The 23,781-nt window shown below is 31.8% G+C and overlaps 1 protein-coding gene across 2 annotated transcripts in view; it reads right to left on the bottom strand.

Annotated features, from left to right (window-relative positions):
- The window catches only part of CDase (neutral ceramidase), a 307,463-nt gene that overhangs the window by 227,395 nt on the left and 56,287 nt on the right, over positions 1-23,781 (bottom strand). For both annotated transcript variants that reach the window (XM_075373680.1, XM_075373672.1), the window contains exon 3: positions 13,681-13,824. In XM_075373680.1, the coding sequence (XP_075229795.1) occupies positions 13,681-13,824 (144 nt within the window). The remainder of the gene's footprint in view (positions 1-13,680; positions 13,825-23,781) is intronic.

Raw genomic sequence — 23,781 nt, 5'->3', positions numbered from 1 at the left:
ACAACTCTGATACGCTCAGCTTCGTACCAGGGGAAGATATACAGAACATGTTCCACCTTGGAAATAGACCGCTGGCTACGTTCCATAGCCAAACTGTCAATGGGTATTATGCCGGCGATCACAGTGACTGCCTCTCGCGAGACAGTTCTGTAGCCACCGACAACAGCTAACAAGAAGACGCTGGGCTCGCAAAATAATTTTCCTATAACATTGGAATTGTAAACAATGAACCCAGACATGCGCAGCGTACAACATTATGGCCTCACAGATACCTTTGTAAAGAATAGGCATGGTACGGTAATTCAAACCCCAATCGGGATGGAATGACTCTATGGGTGCCGAAGAAAGCATCGATGGCCTTCTTCGCTACAAACTGGAGGTGCTCCTTGAAGAGAACCCTCTCATCAAGGATAACACCCAGATACTTCTAAACGGTAACATACTAAACCGAACATTACAACCCGCGCGTGACGGGTTGCGGCTAGACGGCAATTCAAGAATATCATAGTGGTTTTCTCCGAAATGAAAACCATCTTATGCTGAAGATTCCACAACCTTAGTACGTTACATGCCTGTGTGGCTCTGAGCTCTATCTCGGCACGCCAGTTGCCCTCGACCAGCAGCAGCCCATCGTCGGCATATGCCACGATGCGACAGCCACCGGGTATCTGCAATCGCAATAGAAAATCGAACTCAACGACTCAGAGAAGTGAACCTAGAACACTGCTGTCTACAACCTTTAGACAGGGTCTTTCCTACCTCCGAACTGCCGTCACGAAGGACGACCGTTCTGTCGCTAAAGTAACGATGTAATGATAGTTGGAAAAGAGAGTGATGGACAAGGTGAATGAAGTCCCGAAAAAATTGGAGGCCTCTAAACAAGAGGACGAGCTGTTTAGCCGCCCCAAATATTTTAGCGGGGAGTGCATCAAACTTGAACTCTGATGCATTGCTCACCACACTGTCTATGTCGGTATCATTTGATGCCGGCAGCAAGACATCCTCCGTGATTTACTGCGGAGAATCGGAAGATTTCATCTCCGAAGCCTTAGATACCCTGGAGACAGAATTGGAGATGGTCAGAATGATGGAGAAATGAAAGAAAAAATGATGGTCTTAGGAAAAACTCAAGCAGTATCGAAATTTGTTTTATAAGTTCTATATGAATTTAATTTAAAGATGAGTTAACATCTGAGAGGGCTGAGTTTTGATAGTCCGACAACATTTCTTTAGAAATGGATCAAATGGTTTTTTTAAGTGACAAGGACCCTCCTATACACCCGTGTCATTTTGTGTTTATGTTGGGGTTTTAATGCATTATGATAAGTTCGATATTTTTGGATAATCAGTTTTAACAAATCTAGTCTACTGTCTTGGTCGCTATTTTCGAGTATCGTGGGAATGTTTTGGTTTGATACAAGAGCTAATGGCCACAGTAGTCGATGTCAATGTAAGACAATGATGAGGCAATGGAAGTATGACTATGTCTGCTCATAGAAAGTCATATCCTCACACCCTCATCAGCACACTGCTCTTGGTTTTGGACGTTAATTTACCATTTCTAATAAAGCTTCTTTTCTCATCAATAACAAGACGAATTCAGAATTTGCACTTTGGTGTCAGCAACAAAATACAACTTTTATTTAGAAATCAGCAGGTGTAAGATCGAGGACAAACTGTAATTGGTAACAATTAAAGATAGAATAATTATTTACAGTGTATTCTTCAAATAATTATACGAATTAATAAATAATACTGATGTCACTTGGGTTCACATTAGAGCCTCTTCCGACACATTTTTTAGGTTATTCACTTCTGCATCTGTTTTAGATCTTCTTTCTGCCTTCCTTGATCACCAGAAAGAAAATAATTCTACCAAAAATATTTCAATTCATTTTCAATTTGCGAAGTTTTAATAAAATAAAAAGACATACTAATAAAATATGATTTTTTTTCAAAAGTACGTTTATGGAAAGTTTTTACTCATTTTTATGTAAATAATCCACTCCAAATTTTGTAATTTGTATTTAAGAAACACCCGTATTGTATGAACTTCTTATACTGGTATCAGGAAATTCTACTGACTTATTTTATACATCCGATGTTTCACAATGTAAATGTTCATAAATAGATATTAACGATAATTAACGCAGAACGTAAATGCACCATTGCTTTCAGTCGATAACAGATATAGAGATATCAATTTCATCTGATAAAAATTAGTATACTGCACATTGTCAAACGTCTTCTGGGAGTGTTTTTTAATATTTCCAGCATACCTATAGCAAAATATTGTGAACTATATCCGAGCTGGGAAATGCCAGTTTGAAATTTTAAATATTCCAACCAGTACCAAGACACTGACCGTCAATTAGCGGCTATGTACTTGTATACTGTGATTTCAATTAGGAAATAAATATGGGTTATGCTGAGGTTTCAAACTTACATTAGTTTATGTGATGTCAATTTTTGAGGAGATATCAAACTAAATCAAATAATTCAATATTTGTTAATGTTAATCTCTTAATAAGACATTGCACTCAATTTTCTAAGTGATTTTTCGTTTACATCGATGATATCTTTTCTTTTTTTTATTAATAACAAAGATGTGTACGATATCCTTCCCTGGTTTATTTTTTAAAATTGAGAGGTTGGTTAACAAATTATATTTTTTAACTTTTTATAAAATTTTAATGAGATTGTTAACTCGAGAAGAAGATTTCTGATGCTTAAAAGGAGAAAAATTACTTAACAGCGGACCTCAGTTTAAAAACAAAATATTCCAATAGTAACTTTTAATTTTAATTTCACTTCAAACCCTAGGGCGTTGAGTATTCTACGAAATAAAAGATGAAGAGAATAATTTTTTATATTTTCCTCATTTTTGTCTGTTCAATATCGAAATAAATTGTATTAAAGTATACTAAATTGTTTAATAACGGGATGTTTTTAATAACGGGTTTTTGTTATACAACAAAAACATCCTTTCGAACATAGTTCATGTTTTTATCCACTTCTTTTACGCTTACAGATTCATAAGATAAGAAGGTTTTTTTGGAAATATAGTTTTTAGACTTTAGCAAATGTTAATTCAGTTTAATTAACAAAAATAAAGAATTATAAGAATTTTCCGGAAATAAAATTATAATATCGGATTATAATAATTCAACAAATCAGGATTTTAGTATTTCAATATACACTTTATTCAATAATTAAATAACGAATATTAATTTTCTTGATAATTATTGTTTACCGTTAAATTTTGACTGACACGATGTAATAAGAACACGTAATTTTGTTTATTTGTCATGTCTTTAACTGATATTCATTATTTGCATCGTAATAACAACATTTCAACGTCAGCCAACATATAGATCATATGGTAGTTTGCGTCAAAATATACCCGAACAGAAATGTTAACGATCAATTTTCTATTATAAATTTTACATGAAATAATATTCTACAGAAATACGAGTAATATCTGCAGTTTATTTAATAGTGAATATATTGTCGCTATGTTCACTATTTGTGTCAAGTTATTAAAATATTAATTCTTACATGAGCTTAATTAATACTTTAAAATATGAAAATTACCATTTTTTTAATGTTAAACATCATTGTAATATAAATTTTGTTATATTTTTCAGTCAGTGTTACTAAATTAATATTTCCAGGAGAACACTTGGCTTGAATTTTGTTGATATATTAAAGTATGTACAGTACATACGATGAAAATAAAAGTTTGTTGATACGAGAAAGACATTCGCTGTGCAGTATTTATTATAGTATTTATTATAGTACTAGTATTATACAGTATTTATTATAGTACTATTTTCTAGTAACATTGGGCTGATTTAGAAACCGAGTATTCTGCAATACAGCATGTTTAACTATTTTCATAAACAGCAAACACTCTTTCCACAATTAAAAATCGAATATCATTTTGTTTAATTTCAGACAATAATTTATTTTAAAATATCTACTGTACTTATAAATATTTTTTACTGTATATGCAGTACAAAAGGAATAGTTTATACTAGTATTTATGTATTATTGTTACACTCTCACATCAAGTGAGTCATAAAATGATTGGCCCCTTTATACGAATAAAGGTTATCAAAATATTTCATTCGAGTTATATTTCTATGCACTTGTAATGGGTATTATAGTGTATGTATTTTCTGAAGACGTGTCCATAGTACGCTATGGTATCCCTTCCACTGCTCTTGACATCATTCAACGACTTCTCAAACCAGCAGCCAAAGTAGTGTATTCCAAAAGTCACTTCAATTAATTTGCAATGACTAACACCGTATCTAATTATTACATCACTATTATAGTAACGAAATATTTTCTGGTAGTTTGTTATAACAAATAAATTTATTTATTTCTAGTATTTTTTTCAAAATGTATATGAAGTAATTTATTTATTTCTTGAAAGTAAATGTTTTTTTGTTCAAGTATGTTAAAGTAAGGTTTTGCTGTAAACAAACAGTAAAAGTGAATTAATAAAAATGTATATCAAATGAGTTGTTTATTTATTATACGCTATAATATTCTGATTTTCTTTGACGTAGTTATTTACGAAAATTATTTCTAAATAGCGGGTACGCTCCAATAATTAATATTTTTTTGAGCTTTGTAGGCCTAAAACAACAAAATAAAAATATTAAATTATACAAAAAATGCAGAAATAAATAAAGTGTTAAAGAAACGTGAGTAAAAGTAAAATAATTACAATCATTATTAAATTTATTAAAAAAAAAATTATGAATCCTACAGAGATATTAAGTTCGTACTATAATAAACGTAAAACATAAAATGATTTACATAGTAGCTCAAATAAATAGATAAATACGGTAGAATAAATAAATACCAGATGAAATAAGTAATTAATAATTTAACGACAAATTCGAATAAATAAATATCAAAAATAAATGAATATAGTATAATAAACAATAATTACAATAAAAATAAAAACAGTAATAAATCAGTAGCACGTGCCGCAAACCGTGTTATAGGAGTGGTGTAAATAAGGTAAGTAGAGGCAGTTTGTAGGGAGGACCCGCCTTTAGACTTTACATATACTGTTGTACTGCTGAAGACGTTTATAATAATAATAATAAACAAATTATAATAATTATAACAAATAAAAAAATTATAATAAATTTATACTACAAATTATAATAATTTATTAAGAGCTTAGGCATTTTATACGTATTCATAGATAGCGAAGTAATTTTTTTCGCACTGTTGACTAATATTCAGTACTAATGTTTACTTTTCATTTTCAATAAACTGATTTAGTTCAATTCTTGGCGTAACTCAGTACGAATGGCATAGTTGTTTCCTTCTATAATTTGTTACGTGTTAATTAAGGTTTATTGAGTATTAATGAATTCATATGTTTTTTGGGTTTTTTTTTTCAATGACAGAATTTAAATCTATAATTAAGAATAAAAAGCTCCGTATTCAAGCTCGTGAAATAAATAATAATGTATACGATTTTATGAATAGAGAAACTATAAAGTTAGGAAAATTAGAAGATGACAAACATTTAATACGCAACAAAAATTGTGAAGAAAGAATCACTGCAGCTTGTGGGATTTGAAGTTCACAAGTTCAAAAACTCCGAAAAGAAAAGCAGGATCTTCTTAAATCTAAATTGCAGTCGTGCTCATTCAGCACGCCAAAGAAGAACAAACTACGTTCAAAACCGGTTAGCAGATTAGGCAGATTTGATCAAGGCGTTGTAAGAACAGTTGAAGAATTTCAACTGTAAAATGTATGTTCACACAAAACATAATGAATTGCCTACATGAAATAAATATGTGAAGAAATTATGTGAAATCAAAAGAGTATTCAATTTCAGGGTTTTAGAACTAGCAGCTATCCTGAAAGAGTTAGGGTTTAAGTGGTGGAAAACTGATAATAGCAAACTTTTAATTGAGAAAAAAGACATCCGGTGGATGAGGAGAGAATATTTAAGAAACGTGATCGATTTTTAAAAAAATAAAAATTCTTCGACTGTTTATTTAGACGATTTTTATGTTTTAATGTCCCATTCGATGACAAAATCGTGGTTGGTGCAGGAATAAAAGTTCGATTAATAAAGGTGATCGGTTAATCATAATCCGCCCTGGAGGAGGAATGGGGTTCATTACGAACGTGATGTTAACTTGAAAAACGAGTTCAAAAAACGATGACTATCACAACAGCGTCAACAACAATTTCATGAAGTGGGCAACTGAAAAATTAATTCCTGATCTTACCCCGCATGAATAAAATTCAACCACTAGTTAAGAATTTTTTAGTTTAAAAATACACCTAAACTAAAATTCTCGTTTTTTGCATCTTTATTTATTGAATTATTAATATTAACTACGTAATAATGAATTATAACCAGTAAAGCATGAAAATAGTAATAAATTAAACGTGTATAAATAAGACGATTATTATTGTTGCCCTATTAGATGGGTGTAAATGTTTTTAGATTCGGTAGTAATGCAGTTCGACCCTCTCCAACACAAGCTTTTATTTTCGTTGTACGTTGAACGTGTAGCTACAACACAATTTCCAACATATACAAATAACAAATATAAGTACCGCACTCAGTATTAAAATCAACCTGTGGAAAACATGTAGACGGTTATTAAACATATAGAAGGATACAATACAAAAAAAATTGTCTACATCATGCAAATTTTACAAATAGCACTTAAATACTACAACTGAAAAATATTAAATTTATATTCTCACTAAGTCTGACAAAACAATTTATGGTTCTATAGCCATTGGTGTGGCCAAAAGGGACCAGATCTTTAATTTTTTTTAAAAACATTAGACTGCTGTCTGAACTTTACTTATTTTTCCTAAACTGTGGTTATTATTACACTGGTTTACAAAATTTTTGATACATAGACAATTTTGCTTATCCTTATTATTTTTTTGACGGTAAATTCAAATATGACTTTCAAAATCTGTCCTAAGAACTTCATTTTCTTGTAATTGTAACTGGTAAAAGATGAAAATTTTCAAAACAATTTATTTTCCCTTTTTAAGGGCGTCGATCTATATAATGGAAAACGAATTGAGCGCTGTGACGTTGAAGCGGATCTTTTCTCGGTCTGTCAAAGTGGAGCACCCATCTACTGCCTGACTTAGCTCAAACTTACGAAACATGCTGTACGATAAAGATTATTTAACTCTTTTAGCGACAAGTGATTGGTGCACTTCTCGGCTAGAAAGAAGGGGAGAAAAATATCATTTCAACCACTAATATAATACATTTGTGATTATTTCATGGTTTTATGCGTTTCATTTTATCGTATTGCAAATAGACAGTGTAGGTTCTAACCCCAGACAGGATAGGGACTTGCCCCAGCCAGTTTTTATAAAGAATATCATCAAAATGATGATAACGACTAAAAACGGTCGTTGAAATTTGATTTCTTTATTGTAGCTCTCATCACATTTATGAATAATCACTCTAAAGAAATATCTTATAACCTAAAAACCGAAGTTAATAAGAAAATATAGTTTACCTTGGTTGCGTATATTATGCATACAATATTATGAAGTTGGCGAGTCTTTGAGTAATATTTAATCAATTAAACAAAAATGTGTGTATAAGCAGTAATGGATTAATTGAATTCGTGTATAAAGAAAAACAAAAACAATCGTTTTTCTTAATGGCAGTGCTCTAAATTTTCTGGCTCCGTCTGTTTGTATGGGTGTGAGAAATTTGCTTGTTATCCTAGATGTGCGTTCACTCTATACTTTAATCTCTAAAGTGTTACAAACATTTAAGAAGTCTAAACATTAGATCTTTCTATTTTAAGTGAATTTCGCTTTTTAAGGGTTCCCCAGGATTTTCACAAAAATAATATTTATCTTTAAGTAATAATGTTATTGCACTATTTTTCCAAATTGTGTCACTAAAGGGAAATTTCAAATGTGTCACTTCTTTGTTAATAAAATAACATCAATAACCGTAATCACACGTAATCAGATATCAATTTTAAAACTGAATAAAGTCAAAGTCAAAGTTTAGACTAACTTTCAGTGGAGTTATCTCCAATACGTGCTGTGAAAATTTTTGAATATAAATTCCTGACAAAATTTACTTTTGAATTAATGAACAACACACAATAATTATGGTACTGAATCCTCCACGTGTAAAAGTTAAGCCGTAATGCTCTGAATGCCGTAATGCATGAGGATTACTGAATTCAAATTCAACAACGGTGTTGTTGATTTTAGATATATAGAAACTCTTAACGAATTTCAAAAGAAACGAGGACTGTTTAGTCCTTTCAAAAGTAGCTAATAAGTTATTCGACAAGCATTTATTTTACAGAAACTATTGTAAAATGAAAAGTAGCAGCATGCTAATATTTAGCACAGCCGATGCACTGGAATTTTTTAGTTCCGAAGGGCATACCCCGTTTGCTAATTTTTTTTTTACAGTATATAATACCAGTTTATAGATTCAGTAGAGCAAGTAAATAAAGTTTAGGATGAAGAAGTTTTACTTATATTCATTAAAACAGATGGCATATCATTTTGGTCCGTGTAGAATAATCTTTATTATTGGATTTTTAAGTAATATTAAAACTACTAATGAACAGATTTCTAGCATTGGACGACTTTAGTTATTTTTTAACCGTTAAATATAGATAATCATTTATCTAAAGAAAAAGCTATTACTGATGCTGTATCAAGTATAGAGTTACGCTAATAAATTAAAAAATTAATTTTATTCGGAACGTGTAATGTGAAATAAATAAGATTATTTTTACTAAATTAGGCATAATACAGATGAAATGTTCATCTCTATTTAATAAATATGTATTGAAAACTACATTTGTAATCAATTATTCGTCTGTATTATTTTTATTAGTTTCTCATCAGTAAGAAGTAAAATTATATTGAAACATTTTGTGAAGTTGTTTACATATCCAAATCGCAGTAAAAATTTCATAATAAATTATTTAAGTACTTATTTATACAAATAACTCATTCGATTTTACAGCTAATGAGTAAATAAATATTACTGAATATTTCAAACATAATTAGATAAAATTTATTCATAACAACATTTCATAAATGAAAGTCTCGACACAAAACGCAGAGTTCAGAAAAATGACCAAAAAAAATGCGATCTTAATGAGGGTTGTGTCAACCACCGTCTAGCTCGACGTAAGAGAGTGGGAGAAAATCCGTAAATCACTGGACCTCGCTAATGGTACTTGGCTATAGTGTATGTAAAATCTAAAGGCGGGTCCTCCCTACAAGCTGCCCCTACTTGCTTCCTCTACTACACTCCTTTAACTCGTTATGTGGAACACGTGTTACTGGTTGCGACAAAAGAAAGACCTCCAAAATCATACAGACTTGTATTTCTTTTTTTTTTTATTGTAGTTTACCTTACTATATTTATTTATTTATTTTTGTTATTATTTATTTATTTAAATATGTCGTTACATTATTAATTTCATCTGTTATTTATTCATGCTACTGTATTTATTTGAGCGACTACATAAATTATTTTGTAGACATCATTAAATGTTTACGTTTATAAAAATACGAACTTAACATCTCTGTAGTATTCATAATATATTTTATAATAAATTTAATAATGATTATAATTTTATTATTTTTACTCACGTTTCTGTAAAGCTTTATTTATTTACGTTTTTTTTTTTTGTACAATTTAATATTTTAATTTTGTAGTTTTTTAGACTTCAGTTCAAATGAATATATACGAGTAGTTATTGGTGCGTACTTGCCATTTAGAAATAGTTTTCGTAATCCACCAGGTTGGTCTAGTGGTGAACGCGTCTTCCCACATCATCTGATTTCGAAGTCGAGAGTTCTAAAGTTCAAATCCTAGAAAAGGAAGTTACTGTTATAAGGATTTGAATACTAGATCGTGAATACCGGTGTTCTTTGATGTTTGGGTTTCCAATTAACCACACATCTCAGAAATGGTCAACCTGAAACTGTACAAGACTACATTTCATTTACACTCATACATATCATTCTCATTCATCCTCTGAAGTAATCCTGACAGTGGTTCCGGAGGCTAAACAGAAAAAAAAAAAATAGTTTTCGTAAATCATAACATTATACTCGTAGCTTATAATAAACCACTCATTAGATATACCTATGTATTGCGTCATTGTTGCTGTTTATTTATTGCAAAACCTTACGTTAACATACTTGAATAAAAACATACTTTCAATAAATAAATAAATAAATTACTTCATATACATCTTGAACAAAATGTAAGGCATAAATAATTTTATTTGTAATAACAAATTACCAGAAAATATTTCGTTACTATAAAAGTAACGTAATGATTAGATACGATGCAAGTCATTGCAAATTAATTGATGTGACTTTTAGAATAACTATTACGGTTGTTGGTGGGAGGAGAAGTCGTTGAATGCTGTTAATAGCAGTAGAGATGTCATAACGTACCACTGATCCGCCTTCAGATATTGCATACATTACAGCGCAATCAATATATATACATACATTGATGATTAAAATTACACATTTGTAAATATTTGTTGGGAGTAAATGTTAATATTAATAACGACACATGAATGGCTGAAGACATTTATAAATGGCTCAGACTGGAATTATTTTGAGGAGTAAGAAATGTTACTAATATTGTATTTTTTTTTTCTTCAGTCATTTGACTGGTTTGATGCAGCTCTCCAAGATTCCCTATCTAGTGCTAGTCGTTTCATTTCAGTATACCCTCTACATCCTACATCCCTAACAATTTGTTTTACATATTCCAAACGTGGCCTGCCTACACAATTTTTTCCTTCTACCTGTCCTTCCAATATCAAAGCGACTATTCCAGGATGCCTTAGTATGTGACCTATAAGTCTGTCTCTTCTTTTAACTATATTTTTCCAAATGCTTCTTTCTTCATCTATTTGCCGCAATACCTCTTCATTTGTCACTTTATCCACCCATCTGATTTTTAACATTCTCCTATAGCACCACATTTCAAAAGCTTCTAATCTTTTCTTCTCAGATACTCCGATTGTCCAAGTTTCACTTCCATATAAAGCGACCCTCCAAACATACACTTTCAAAAATCTTTTCCTGACATTTAAATTAATTTTTGATGTAAACAAATTATATTTCTTACTGAAGGCTCGTTTAGCTTGTGCTATTCGGCATTTTATATCGCTCCTGCTTCGTCCATCTTGTATTGTCAATATTGTATTACATCATAAAATGGCTTCCATACTAACTGTTTACTATGACTTACTCTTTCTGATAAAAGTAAATTTACCTCAGTAATATAATTTAATTGATAGCCTATATATTAAAGACATCATAATGGTAATCATTTTAATCACTATTTTTACTAAGTAATAAATTGCAATAGAGAATCAGTTTCTTTCTGGCGAATATCATCGCCATTTCATACGAATATCATCGTGGATTTGGTGTTTTGCCATAAAACTACACCAATAATTGTAACAATTACGAGGTATTTTATATCAAAATGCCTTGTAATTGTATAAATCATCCTATCACTTTTTGTGATGTGTTTGGTGAATTAACTTTTAAAACGCATAGAAAAATATTGTTCCTGTGGTTTAAAAATCGAATGAAGTCTATTTTGGATATAGAGTAGGAGATCAGGAAAAATCTTAGGTTACTCATATTTGCTGTAATTCTTATGTAGCTTTACTAAGCAGCAGGCTAGTAAGAAGCAGCGACGTATGCCTCTTGTTATTCCTATGGTATGGAGACCATTTTATTTTGATCACAAAAATCAAAGGCATCACAAGTAAACTCAATAAATTCTTTGCATATTCTAGTCTTCTTTCAGCCATAAGATCTTTTTCGCACAGTGAAGAGTTACCTATTCCAGTTCCGCCAAAAACATGGAGTTTAGAAGAAAATGTTGACGAGTAGAAGTATATGGTAAATTAGAAAGTAATGAAGAAGATGAGGACCCAGGTGAGAACACTGAAACTGAAATAAAATACTCCAGCAGAATTTAATGGTCTGGCTAATGATCTTAATTTCTTTAAAATGCTGTCAGTCACTGGATTCAAAGTTAAAAGAATGGGATTTCCTTGAAAGTGGCACTAAAATATGTTTTTTCTGTGTTACGCAGCAATAATTTCAGCAACTGTTCTCCTTAAAAGATAATATAGTGTACTGCAATGATATAAATGTTTTATTCGACTTACTAGGACAGTATCACAATACTACGAAATGAAGATTTTATAAAGATCATCGAAAATGAATCTGAAAGCCCTCTTCCTTCACAGTGGCAATGAGGAACCATCAATTCCCCATGCAGCAACGAATGAGACGCGTCACAGTATGAAATCTTTACTGACAATAATGCAGAATGAAAAATATTCTTAGCGTATATATGAAGATAGCCATTTTATTAGGATTCCAGCTCGGTTATACTAAGTACTGTTGTTTATTATGCAAGTGGGACAGTAGAGAAAAGGAAAACCACTACATGAAAACAAAAACCGCATTAAGAGAGAAGCACTCAATCCTGGGCAAAACAAAAACAGAACAATGTACATTGGTGAGCGAACTTCTTGAAAATTATTAAAAAATTTGAGATGCAATATGCCCAAACTGACATCGGTTGCATTCACATTTAGATGTCTTACATCTGCTTTTTCATTTTATTTTTTTTATGCTTATTTAAAGGGTTTTGTGTTTGGAAGCTATAAATAAATAACGTTACTGGTTATTCTTCCACAGAAATTAAGTAAATGATAAAATGAAATGTAAATAGATTATGAAATGAGAACGGCAATAACAAAAGCACCATCTGCAATACTGTTAAAGGATTTCACAGCTGTTCCAAAAGAATCTTCTATAAGCTAATTTCTATGAGTTATGAAAGTGAGCCGTTTTTACTTCTTTGCATGAAGTAAAGAAAGTATTGTGATCGTAAAAAATTTCAGTTTTCAGATTTCAATGGAAATATCCATTTTGATCATCCCTAAATCCATTTTAACTAGTTTCAGCGTGACGTCTGTACGTATGTATGTACGTACGAGTATGTATCTCGCATAACTAAAAAACGATTAGCCGTTTCCAAAATTCATTAGAAAGTGTCCAAAATTCATTTTTGGATTTCGGACTTTTCTTAACTGCAGAATTAAGCTCTCATTGAGAGCTTTTCAACGATATACCATAGGTGGTAATTATTTTTCACTAGTTCCAGAGTTATAGCCAATTAAAATTTTAATTGATGAAATATTTGGATCTTACAAGGGGAAGGCACATCGGTCCGAATCCGACTTCATCTCCTATTTTAACTTTTTTTTTAATTTAAATATATTGATTTATTAACAATTATTAATCTCCGATTGTAAAAAAAATTTACGATAAATAATAATTCAATAACAAAAAAAAATATATGAAAAAAATATCAGAAGTTATTAATGAAGTAAAATTTTATGTACTTTTCATTTTAAAAAAGATGTATATGTAATTTAATAGGCGTATAAGGAGGTCATGTGGTATCCGCATCAGATTTTTTACATTTGTTTTTTAAAGAAAAAATATATATTTCTTCTATGTAATAATAATATATATTTCTTTTGCTGATTAGAGTAAGTCCAAAGAATTTGTAGGAGTTATAAGTAAAATCTATATACTTACTGCATTACGCACTCCGATTCCGATCATTCCACAATCCGCTGTGACAAACACTAGTCTTTCAAAACCATCGTCGACAATGAAAGCTCTTGAAAACTGTCTTAGATGAAGCCCTTCACCTCGCTGTTCCATTTTCGCATATCCCATCTGAAAGAAATAATTCTGCCGAATTAGAATATTGATTTTAATTATCAAAAACACCATTCAGAAATGATTTTCAATCGTACAGTGAATGTTAGTTAGATTATTCTTTCCAGATCAGAAAACATAATCATTTTTAAGGATTCATTCTCTTTTATAAATACAAAACGTTTGATATTCATAATCCTTTATAATTGTTTATTCGACAACATTGCAGTCAAATCACTAAATTCAGTAATTTTTTAGGATAAAAATATACATCTACTTGTCATTCATGAAGAGAAGAATTTGATATTTTATAACAGTTCAGTGTTTTACTATATCATTTATTAATTTCAAGAAATAAATCTTCTTCTACTCTTGTAGAATCTATTAGTAATTTTAATCTGTAACTTACGAATATGATTAATAAATTATTAAATTATTATATGCCTAGCCTGTATTTTTAACCTCGTTACAAAAAAATTAAAAAACAGGATTTTCTTTTAAAAACATACCATCATTTACATAGTGCATATGGAGTTTCTTATAAAAAAAGATAACTACGAGAAATTTCTGATTTGGTTACACTGTTTTTATTTTCTTTATAGACCTGAACCTTTGTTATATGAGCTTTACACCTTGAAAATATTTTTAAAAACAAAAGAAAGAAAATTATTTAATACATTGTTATTTACAAAAGATATTCTTTATAAAAATTTTATTTACAAGGCAAAGATAATCGGTGTCGTTCTTCACAGCAGATATTATTTACTGAAGGCTTTGTCAACAGTGTTATCCCACTGAAATAATAGACAGTCTAAAAAGTATTGATCATTTTGCGCACGAGATAGCGTTAGCGTATTCTGGCAAAAATCGAGGAAGACCGGTATGTAAGCAGTCATGACTGCCAATGACTTAAACATCCATCGCCAAACAGTGTTAAACCATTTAGAAAAAGCTGGTTACAAAAAAAAAGCTCGATATTTGGGTGCCACGTGATCGAACTCAGAAAAATTTTCTCGATCGAATTTCTATCTGTGAATTTCTACTAAACGTAACAAAAACGTGCCCTTTCTGAAGCGGTTGATCACAAATGATGAAAAGTAGATAACTTACGACAACAATCTGCGAAAAAATCGGGGTCGAAGCAAGGAATAGCTCCACAGTCTATGACAAAAAACCCACACTGAAGCCCATGAATATTATACTGTGCGTTTGGCGGGATTGAAAGGGCATCGTACTTCACGAGCTGCTGCCGCCAGACAGAACGATAAACTCAGACTGCACTGTCACGACTAGCGTGATTGCACCTAGCGATTCAAAATAAACGGCCTGAACTGGTCAATAAAAAGGGTGACCACATGCTGGACATAAGGGACACCACGCTGACAACGCCAGACCGCTTATATCGTTAATGACGCGGCAGGTATTGAGAGAACTTGATTGGGAGGTTTTAATGCATCCACCTTATAGCCTGGACCTGGTACCGTCAGACTATCATTTGTTTCAGTCTCTGCAGTACTCTCCGAATGTGTTAAGTTAGTTTCAGAAGAGGCCTGTGAAAACCAGGTGCAAAATGTTTTCACTAGAGACCACAGAAGTTCCATAGCGACGGGATAACGATGTTGCGGGAAAAATTGTAGAAGGTTATCGAAAAAACGGTGCATGTGTGGTCTCGTAACGTTAGTCTCCAATAACAATAGTAGTAGTATAACGATAGATATGTTTACCTTAAAATTTTACTGTGTTGAAAATTCTACAGAAAATTTATTTTTTATATAAATATAACATTTACGTAATAAGTTTAACCGTATTTTATAAAGTTATTTTAGTTATGTTTTGTTTTCTATAAAAATCATAAACGACCGGTATTATAAAAAATAATAATATTATCAGAACGTTATTGATGGAATTGGAGATAAAATATTTTAATTAAAAAGTGATGCTGATATTAAATATACAATTTTATTGAATCGTTAAAAATAATTATAACATAAAAAAGTTAAATTTTGAAAATAAAAAATTAAATTTTGATCTTTAATATTGAAAATAAAAAAATCCTCTAGACTGAAATTTAAAAAAGATAGCTTGATAAAAGAATAATAGATGGCTAGCCTGTGATAGTTGAACGAATAGTCCAGCTCCCGCGGATGTGTTAATATTAACGTTGAAATTTTGCTTCTGAAATAAACCTTTTGATAATAAAATATCTGAATCGATTGAAGTTGTGTCAGGCTTGAGTTTGCGTCCTGATAGCCGCCGATCGTAATCCTTCAGGAACGATGTTGGAGTAGTGCAGATGAAAGATCCTTAAATGACCTCGGATATTCTCGAAGCTTCCTGTCCCTGATGACTGACTACTAAGGTAGAGTGAGAGTGATGAGTCTGACAGTCAAGAGAGTTGTTCCTGGCAACATCCGGGGCTTATATACGCTCAATGTCAGAACCCCGAGCATATATTATGTATTATATACGTATATATATATATGTATGTATGTTCTCCATATCAATAATTTAATAACAAATGTAGATAACTGTACTTCACCATAATTTTACATTTCATTTTTTTATTAATTAATATTAATCGTGTTAGATTAATACTAATTATTAAAAAAGAAAAAAAATAGCAATAGCTTTGATTTTATTTAACCTAATGCGGCATAAAGCCGGAATTAAATATAGATTAAAAAAGATGTTTATTTTAGTTTTTTATTGTAATATTGAATAAAAGATAGAAGGTAATAAAGGTACAGTAATTGAGTTACTATAATTTATGTACTTGACATGTGTACGTGTAATACTAAATGTGAAGAATGATTAAATACATTTTAATAAGCCAAGTAAAAAACAAAGTTACTAAATGGAAAAAATAGAAAAATATAAAATTAAAATAAGTCTCTTTGGTAAGCGCAAATTAAGTTTAACGGGAGTAATGCGATTCTATGAGGAGATATTTAAGGACTTATTTCCTGAGATTAAAATTTAAGTATTATGATAACTTCATAGAATAAATTAAAATAAAATGTAACAAAACAAACTCGATGCTTTACGCTTAGCTTAAAATAAAACGTGAAAAATTAATTTGTAATATCGCTATTTATAAGAAGACATATGAGAGTTACTACTGCTGGTTAGTACTTAGTATTTAATTAAGCTTTTTAATTAACAGATTAATTAATAAGTCCACATGGATACTGCAATAAATTGATATAGTTGTAGGTTGAAATCATTTTCAAAATCCCCTTTAAAAATCCCCTTTTTAGGTATGTTTTTAAAAAATTGCGTTGTTCTTTTTTAATAAAGAAAAGATATTTCTTTAATAAAAATATAATTTCTAATTATGAAGAGGGTGAAATGAAATGTATTATTCCTGCTTTTTTAACCGAATAACCCCTTTACAGTGTAGGTTAATTCACTTCCTTTTTTTAAACCAATTTTAATATAAAATTGTGTAGCCAGTCATTACATCACGCTGATCGAGCACAGTCATACAGTCCAGTTACTTAATCTAAAAGTGGAAAAATAAATAATAAGGTAAAATATTTTATTTCTTAATTTGTCAGTTGAATGGAATAATAAAATTATATTAAAAGTTTCATTTGTGTGCTAATATTAATAAATGAAAAAATACGACTAAATATAATTTATGAAAGTCATAATAATATTATTGAAATTAAATTAAAAGAAGTTAACAAAAAATAACATATAATTCCTTGGGGCTCTCTACGGGAGTCAGAATACCGCAACAACGACAACGGGCCACCATTGGGGATAGAATTGAAATATAAGATCAATGATGAAAAAAAACAACGATCGTTGCTACATTTTTAATAGCATTAAACTAACTTATAAGCTTACTTTCGAATCACAACATCAAATAAACAATGAAAATTTATAGAATTTTTTTATTTATTTGTATTATTTATTTTATAACTTTTTCTTTTGAAAAAGGTGAAGGCATAATTTATTTCAACTAAATAACATATTTTCTCTTTCAATACATTCCTTTAGATATTAGACGACTTTTTTGAAACATTTTTATAAATTACTGAAATTAACTTGTAAATATATAAATAATTAAAATTTCAAACCTTTTTTCTAATAACTTTTAATGCAAAACCAAGAGTGACTGGTTTTAAACGAATTATTATTTTTTAATTTTAATATTTGCTAAGTAATTTAAAATTTCACAGACACACACACACACACACACACACACAAACACAGATATACTTCTCTCTTGAAAGTATCATAATTAATGGAAACACAGGTAAAATAAATATCAAACTGAGAACTGTGTTTTTAATCAAAAATATCGAATATGGAGACGTTACGGAAATAAACAGATATAAATATGAATGGATTATCTAATTATTTCTAAAAAAACCATTAGTATTTTTTCAAATTGATAGTGTCTCGTTCTGGCTGACCTTTTGGATTTTATTATTTTTTTAAATTATTTTTACTTTTTATTAAGATTTTATTTTTATTATACTTCAACTTTCAACGAAGGGATTCAAACGCCAATGTGTTGCTTTTCCACAGAAATTAGGCCAATCAGTTCTTTGTTTCTATTAAAAATTTTATAAGTGTTTAATTCGTGAACTTGATTCGTGAAAATTTTCAAAATTCACGTTTCCTATTTTTATAGGCATGTATACCGCCCATTATGCGGTTAACTGTCCATATTTCTCATTTTTTTCTTAACTGAATTTTAACCTCTTTCAAAATTTCTGGAATGAAAGAGAAAAATGTTTTAAGAAAAATATATTAAACGTATATTCTTAGTTTAATATCAATGTTTAGGTCATTAATAGAGCTGGCATAACTTAATGTAATAATCCAGTTTTCTGAATCATTGTACTACATTTTACTATTACTCGTATATTACAATTAAAGTACGTTTTATACTTTATTATTTTTATTTTTATACTTTATCTTTGGCCACCATTGCATATCAAACATCCCAAAAGGAAATAATTTTTATAAGTTTAGTAAATTTAGTTTCTTGTTTTTGATTAGAACAGTGTATTTTTTATTTCTAATAACACAGTTTTATATTTAAAACGCGCACTAGTTTCCAGGATTTTTTCACACACCAGCACGCGCGCGCGCACACACACACAGAAATATACCATTTTCAAAAAAAATGTTATAAAAGAAATAGAACAAATAAATAGAAAAATTATTCATTTTCATTGCTTAATTTCATTGTTCATTTGTTACGTGTGTGATTAAAAACCATTCAAAAGTAAGCTTTTAAGTTAGTTTAATACTATTAAAAATACAGTGACGATCGTTAGTTTTTCCATCATTGATGTTTTATTTCAATTCTGCCCCACAACGTAATCTAATTTCTTGTACAATCAAGTATTTCTAACATCTGACGAGATTACAACATGTTCGCAATAATAAAATATGAGAATGTTTCTGCTTTTTTTGTATAAGAGAGACAATTCTAATATCAGACAGACTAATATATTACAAAATCCGAGAGTAAACCGATAATAATACAATCCCGGATTTATTCTACAATCGCAGTCTTTAATATTGATTCTCAAACATCATGAAAATTTACCATTTAGTACACGTACCCTGCTGCGTAAAATAGTGTAGAATTTCTGAAAAAGTATTTGCTTTTACACTCTGTAATTCTGTATAGCTGTTCAAAAACTTAAATTTGTGTGTAATGAAATCTCATAACGTTTGATTAAATATTTTTTTATATAAAATTAATTACTTAAGTAAAAAAAAAAGAAAAGAAAAACAAGGGAAGTTGAAGATTAGTTTATAGAATTCAAAGAATGTAAAATTATTGACATAACTATTGCGATATGCATATTTCAATTTGTAATATAACAAAACATAACATAGCTCTCATATTCATCTTGCAGCTTCATATTTAATATTAAATGTTTTTTTAATAATAAAAGTTGAAAGTAATTGAACTCTCTAGTTTTTATTTTTGTATTCGTGTTATCGGATAAATTCAACGTTTAAAGAGACAATTTGAAATGTCAAAGTTTAATCATTAAAAATAAAGTTTCACATGAAATTGTTTTAAATTTTACCTTCTCTGTAGGCAAAATTTGTGAATCGATCGCACAATTTTATTTCTTTATGATGACATCAACGTATAAGCATATTAGTTTGTAACATAATATGAATAGTAGAAATTTATGTATTGACCATCCAAATGTTTGAAACATAAATTATAATAATATTTAATAAATAATATGTGTAACTAGTCGGTCCTTCGAGCCAGATATTTTTCTTTTTTTTGTTTAACGACCGGGACCACCGTTAGGTATTGCTTCAGTGGATGAGATGAATGATTTTTAGCGTGTTTGAAAATTCCATACCTGACCGGGATTCGAACCCGGGACTTCCGGATAAAAGGCCGAGACACTACAACTCGCGCCGCGGAGGTCGACCCAGGTGAACTTCGGATTCAACTCAGGGGCTCCTTGAGGACTCGGAGAGCTAGAACCGCAGAGCTAATCCAGAGCCGCAGAGCTCGCTTCGCTCGCCACTTCCATGTTGCCATGGAGACCGATGCCCTGGACACCAGCACAGCTCGCTTTGGCCGCCAATCCCGTCTACGCAGATAGCTCCGCCCCAGACCCCCTCACTATTCGTTATCCTCATGGTTGTGAGAATAATACTGATAAATAACAATTGAAGTATTCACGCTTATAGAATCTTGAAAAAGAAAGTAAATTACAAAAGACAGAATAATAGTAATTATGGTAATATAAGTGCACACACCTTTCGTGAGGAAAAATTCATAATTTTATTTCTTTGACTTGATGGCAGAAATATGATAATGAAGTAAAAGGATTAATCTTTTTTTCCTTAATTAATATCTTTAATCCACATCTTCATCCTCCTTGGGGGTGAAGAAATGATGAATAATTTTAATATCTTACCTTTAAGGGAGCTAGGGTCTGATTTTATGACTTAAGACTTTTCCAGGGATGACGCAAATATATCCTGCAATTTGAATGCAATCACACGGTTAGTTTTCGCTTGATGTGAGAACAAACAAACTTTATATACATGTATATACTTTAATATATATACTATTATATATATATATATATATATATATTATAGGCTGGGTTGTGGATGTTACCGCGTTCTCTGATAGGATTGGCCATTGGATCAAGGACTGGCGGATTTGTAAGGAAGAGTTGGCGAGTTACCACTTGGCTATTATGTTCACGGTAGAGTGTGGAAGGTCGGGAATTCCTGCTCGTAGACAAAGGTGACGACCCTCAGAACTTCAAACCAAACGTATTGTGGACAGGATGGCTAATCGGTTGGACCCTGCTCGGACAATCACACCTGAATGGCTTATGGAGGAGATGTGTGATGAGTGCATTCGAGGCGGACGACCGAAGGGACCGGCAAAGATAAGATTCCACTGGTGAACTGATGAAATTGCTACGAGGAGAGCAGCTACAATTGCTGCAAGAAGGAAATTTCAGAGAGCAATGAGGAGAACTTCTAACGATGTAGACAAGTTACTTGTTGCGTAGCGACAAGCAATAAAGTCCCTTTAAGGCCATTAAGGAAGCCAAAGCGAAAGCCTGGGCGGAGCTAGTAGCAGTTCTGGACGTTAATCCTACGAAGGTGCATATAAAATTGTCAGGAACAAGTTTGGCACACCCATTCCCTCCCTGTCACGAGAGACAACAATTCGAGTTGTCGAGGACTTGTTCCCAGTAACTGAAGCTCTGTGGAATGAGATAGTCCCGGAGCACGAGCAAAGATTTTCCATTGAGGAGGTGAGACTGGCGGTCAAGAGAATTAGTGCAGATAAGAGAGGGGTTGGACGAGGTCCCTGGATCTCTCGTTAAATCAATGGTGACAAGACATCGTTGAATCGTACTGGACGCCTATAATGCATCTTTGGAGAGCTGTCGCTTTCCAAAGCTGTTCTAAGCTGTTTTTTTTTTTTTAGGAAGCGCGGTTGGTCCTGGTGCCAAAGAAGAGTGATGACATGTTTGGAAGAGGTATCTCATATCGTCCGATATGCTTGCTGAGCACCCTGGGTAAGCTGTTGGAGAGACTTATCACTGACAGAGTCTGGTGCGAGGTGGAAGCGAAGGGTGCTTTCGCTTCCACCTCGCACCAGAGATTTGGGGAAAGCCCACCGGCTTTCCCCAAATCAATATGACTTAGTTTGGGGGAAGTCCACAACTGACGCGTTGAAACGCATAATTGAATGGGCTAGAGATCGGAGTAGTGGTACCGGCCGTCGATGGAGGATTCCGTGCTTCTAGACGACGTATATGAGGCTTCTTTAATCATATTTTATGCCGTCTCTACGTGGGTAGAGGCTCTTGAAAAGAAAAGGAATATAGATAAAATATTCTCGCTTCAAAGACATAATGCGATAAACATTGCGACCGCATGGTTTCGCAAAATGCTATTGAGGTCATCTCTGGGATTCCACCAATTCGGCTGCGTGCATTGATGCTCCGGCGGGTTTATCTTGGTATGACAAAAACCGAGGCTAAGGACTAACTTCTAGCCGAACGGCAGGATGTCGGGAATACCTCACCTACTAGTGGATGGACAAGAGAATTAGTTCCGAGAATAGATGTATGGGTGCAGAGGGGACAGGATGAGACAGGTTTCTATATCACGCAACTCCTTTCTGGACATAGCAAGTTTGAAGCCTGCCTGCATCGATTTAGCATGAGAGCGTCTCCTCTATGCAGATACTGCGATCTTGAAGATACCGTTGAGCACACCATTTACCAATGCCAACGGTGGGATGTGGTGAGACAAGATGTCGGGTTAAGCTGGCTTTCTCCGGAAGAAACAGTTCCATACATGTTGATAGGAAGAGCGGAATGAGATAAGCTAGTACACCTAGCAGCAAGTATCCTGAAAACTAAAGCCAGAGAACGGGATAGAGCCTGATTTAGAACCCAGATCAGTAAGAGGACTGGGTAAAGATTACCCAGCAAGGAATCAAGAGTTGCGTATAAAAGACCTGAGACTCAGCCGAAGAAAGTGACCTGTGGGTGAACAGGAGAATGACAGTCCCCTGTGGAGCCATCGTGCGTCTGCACTTGAACGGATGCCATTATAGTTATGTACTTATCGATAAAGATTCCGATAAAGTAAGGTCGTGACACAAACGGTTTCGATAAATTTTTAATCAACGATTAAACGCTATATGATCGCTACACATCGATACATGAACACTACATCGATGTAAGATACAACTTTAATTTTATTAAAAATCTTGGCGGCTAAAGATGTCCAGCTACCAAATTTATTAACAATTTAATGAAACAGACATGAAAGTATGTCATTAATTTTGAAAGTAGCCAAATAAGCTGCTCTTTTACGGCGTATTTGTGGCGACCTGAAAATTATTGGCCTTTTTGATCTGCAAGGTAGCTTTAAAAAATACAGTTGTTTCTTATGTTTGTGGTACAGTCATGCAACAAGTGTACACTATGGTCAAAAGAATAGTAAAAAGAGAGACAATTTTACTTCTGGACCAAAAAGTATTAAAAATGTCCCTTTAGTCAACCCTCAGCATGTTATTTTGCGACATTTACATATAAGATTGGGTTTGATGAAGGATTTTGTTAAAGCACTAAATACAGAAAGAAAATAATTTAAATATTTAAGACAAGTGTATCCAAAGTTAAGTGAACCCAAATTAAAAGAAGGAAATACATTAGACTTCAAATTAGAAAATTACTCAATAATGAAAATTTTTAGATAAAGTTGAATAAGTAAAGTTGGCACCATGGAAGTAATTTAAGGAGTCATAGTCCATGGTTTTCTTGGAAATAATCAAGCAGAAAATAGTAATTTTTTATCACAAAATCTTTTGTAGAACTATAAAAATTTAGGCTGCTGATGTCAATAAAAATTTATTTTTTACAATCCCATCTTGACTTTTTCCCGACAAATTTGGTAGAATATTTTGCTGTCAGTGATGAGCAGGGA

This window comes from Lycorma delicatula, chromosome 1 (genome assembly GCF_047948215.1).
Source record: "Lycorma delicatula isolate Av1 chromosome 1, ASM4794821v1, whole genome shotgun sequence".
In the NCBI taxonomy this organism is placed as follows: Eukaryota; Metazoa; Arthropoda; class Insecta; order Hemiptera; family Fulgoridae; genus Lycorma; species Lycorma delicatula.
The sequence above is the reverse complement of the archived record's forward strand: the minus strand, read 5'-3'. Positions and strand labels throughout refer to the sequence as shown.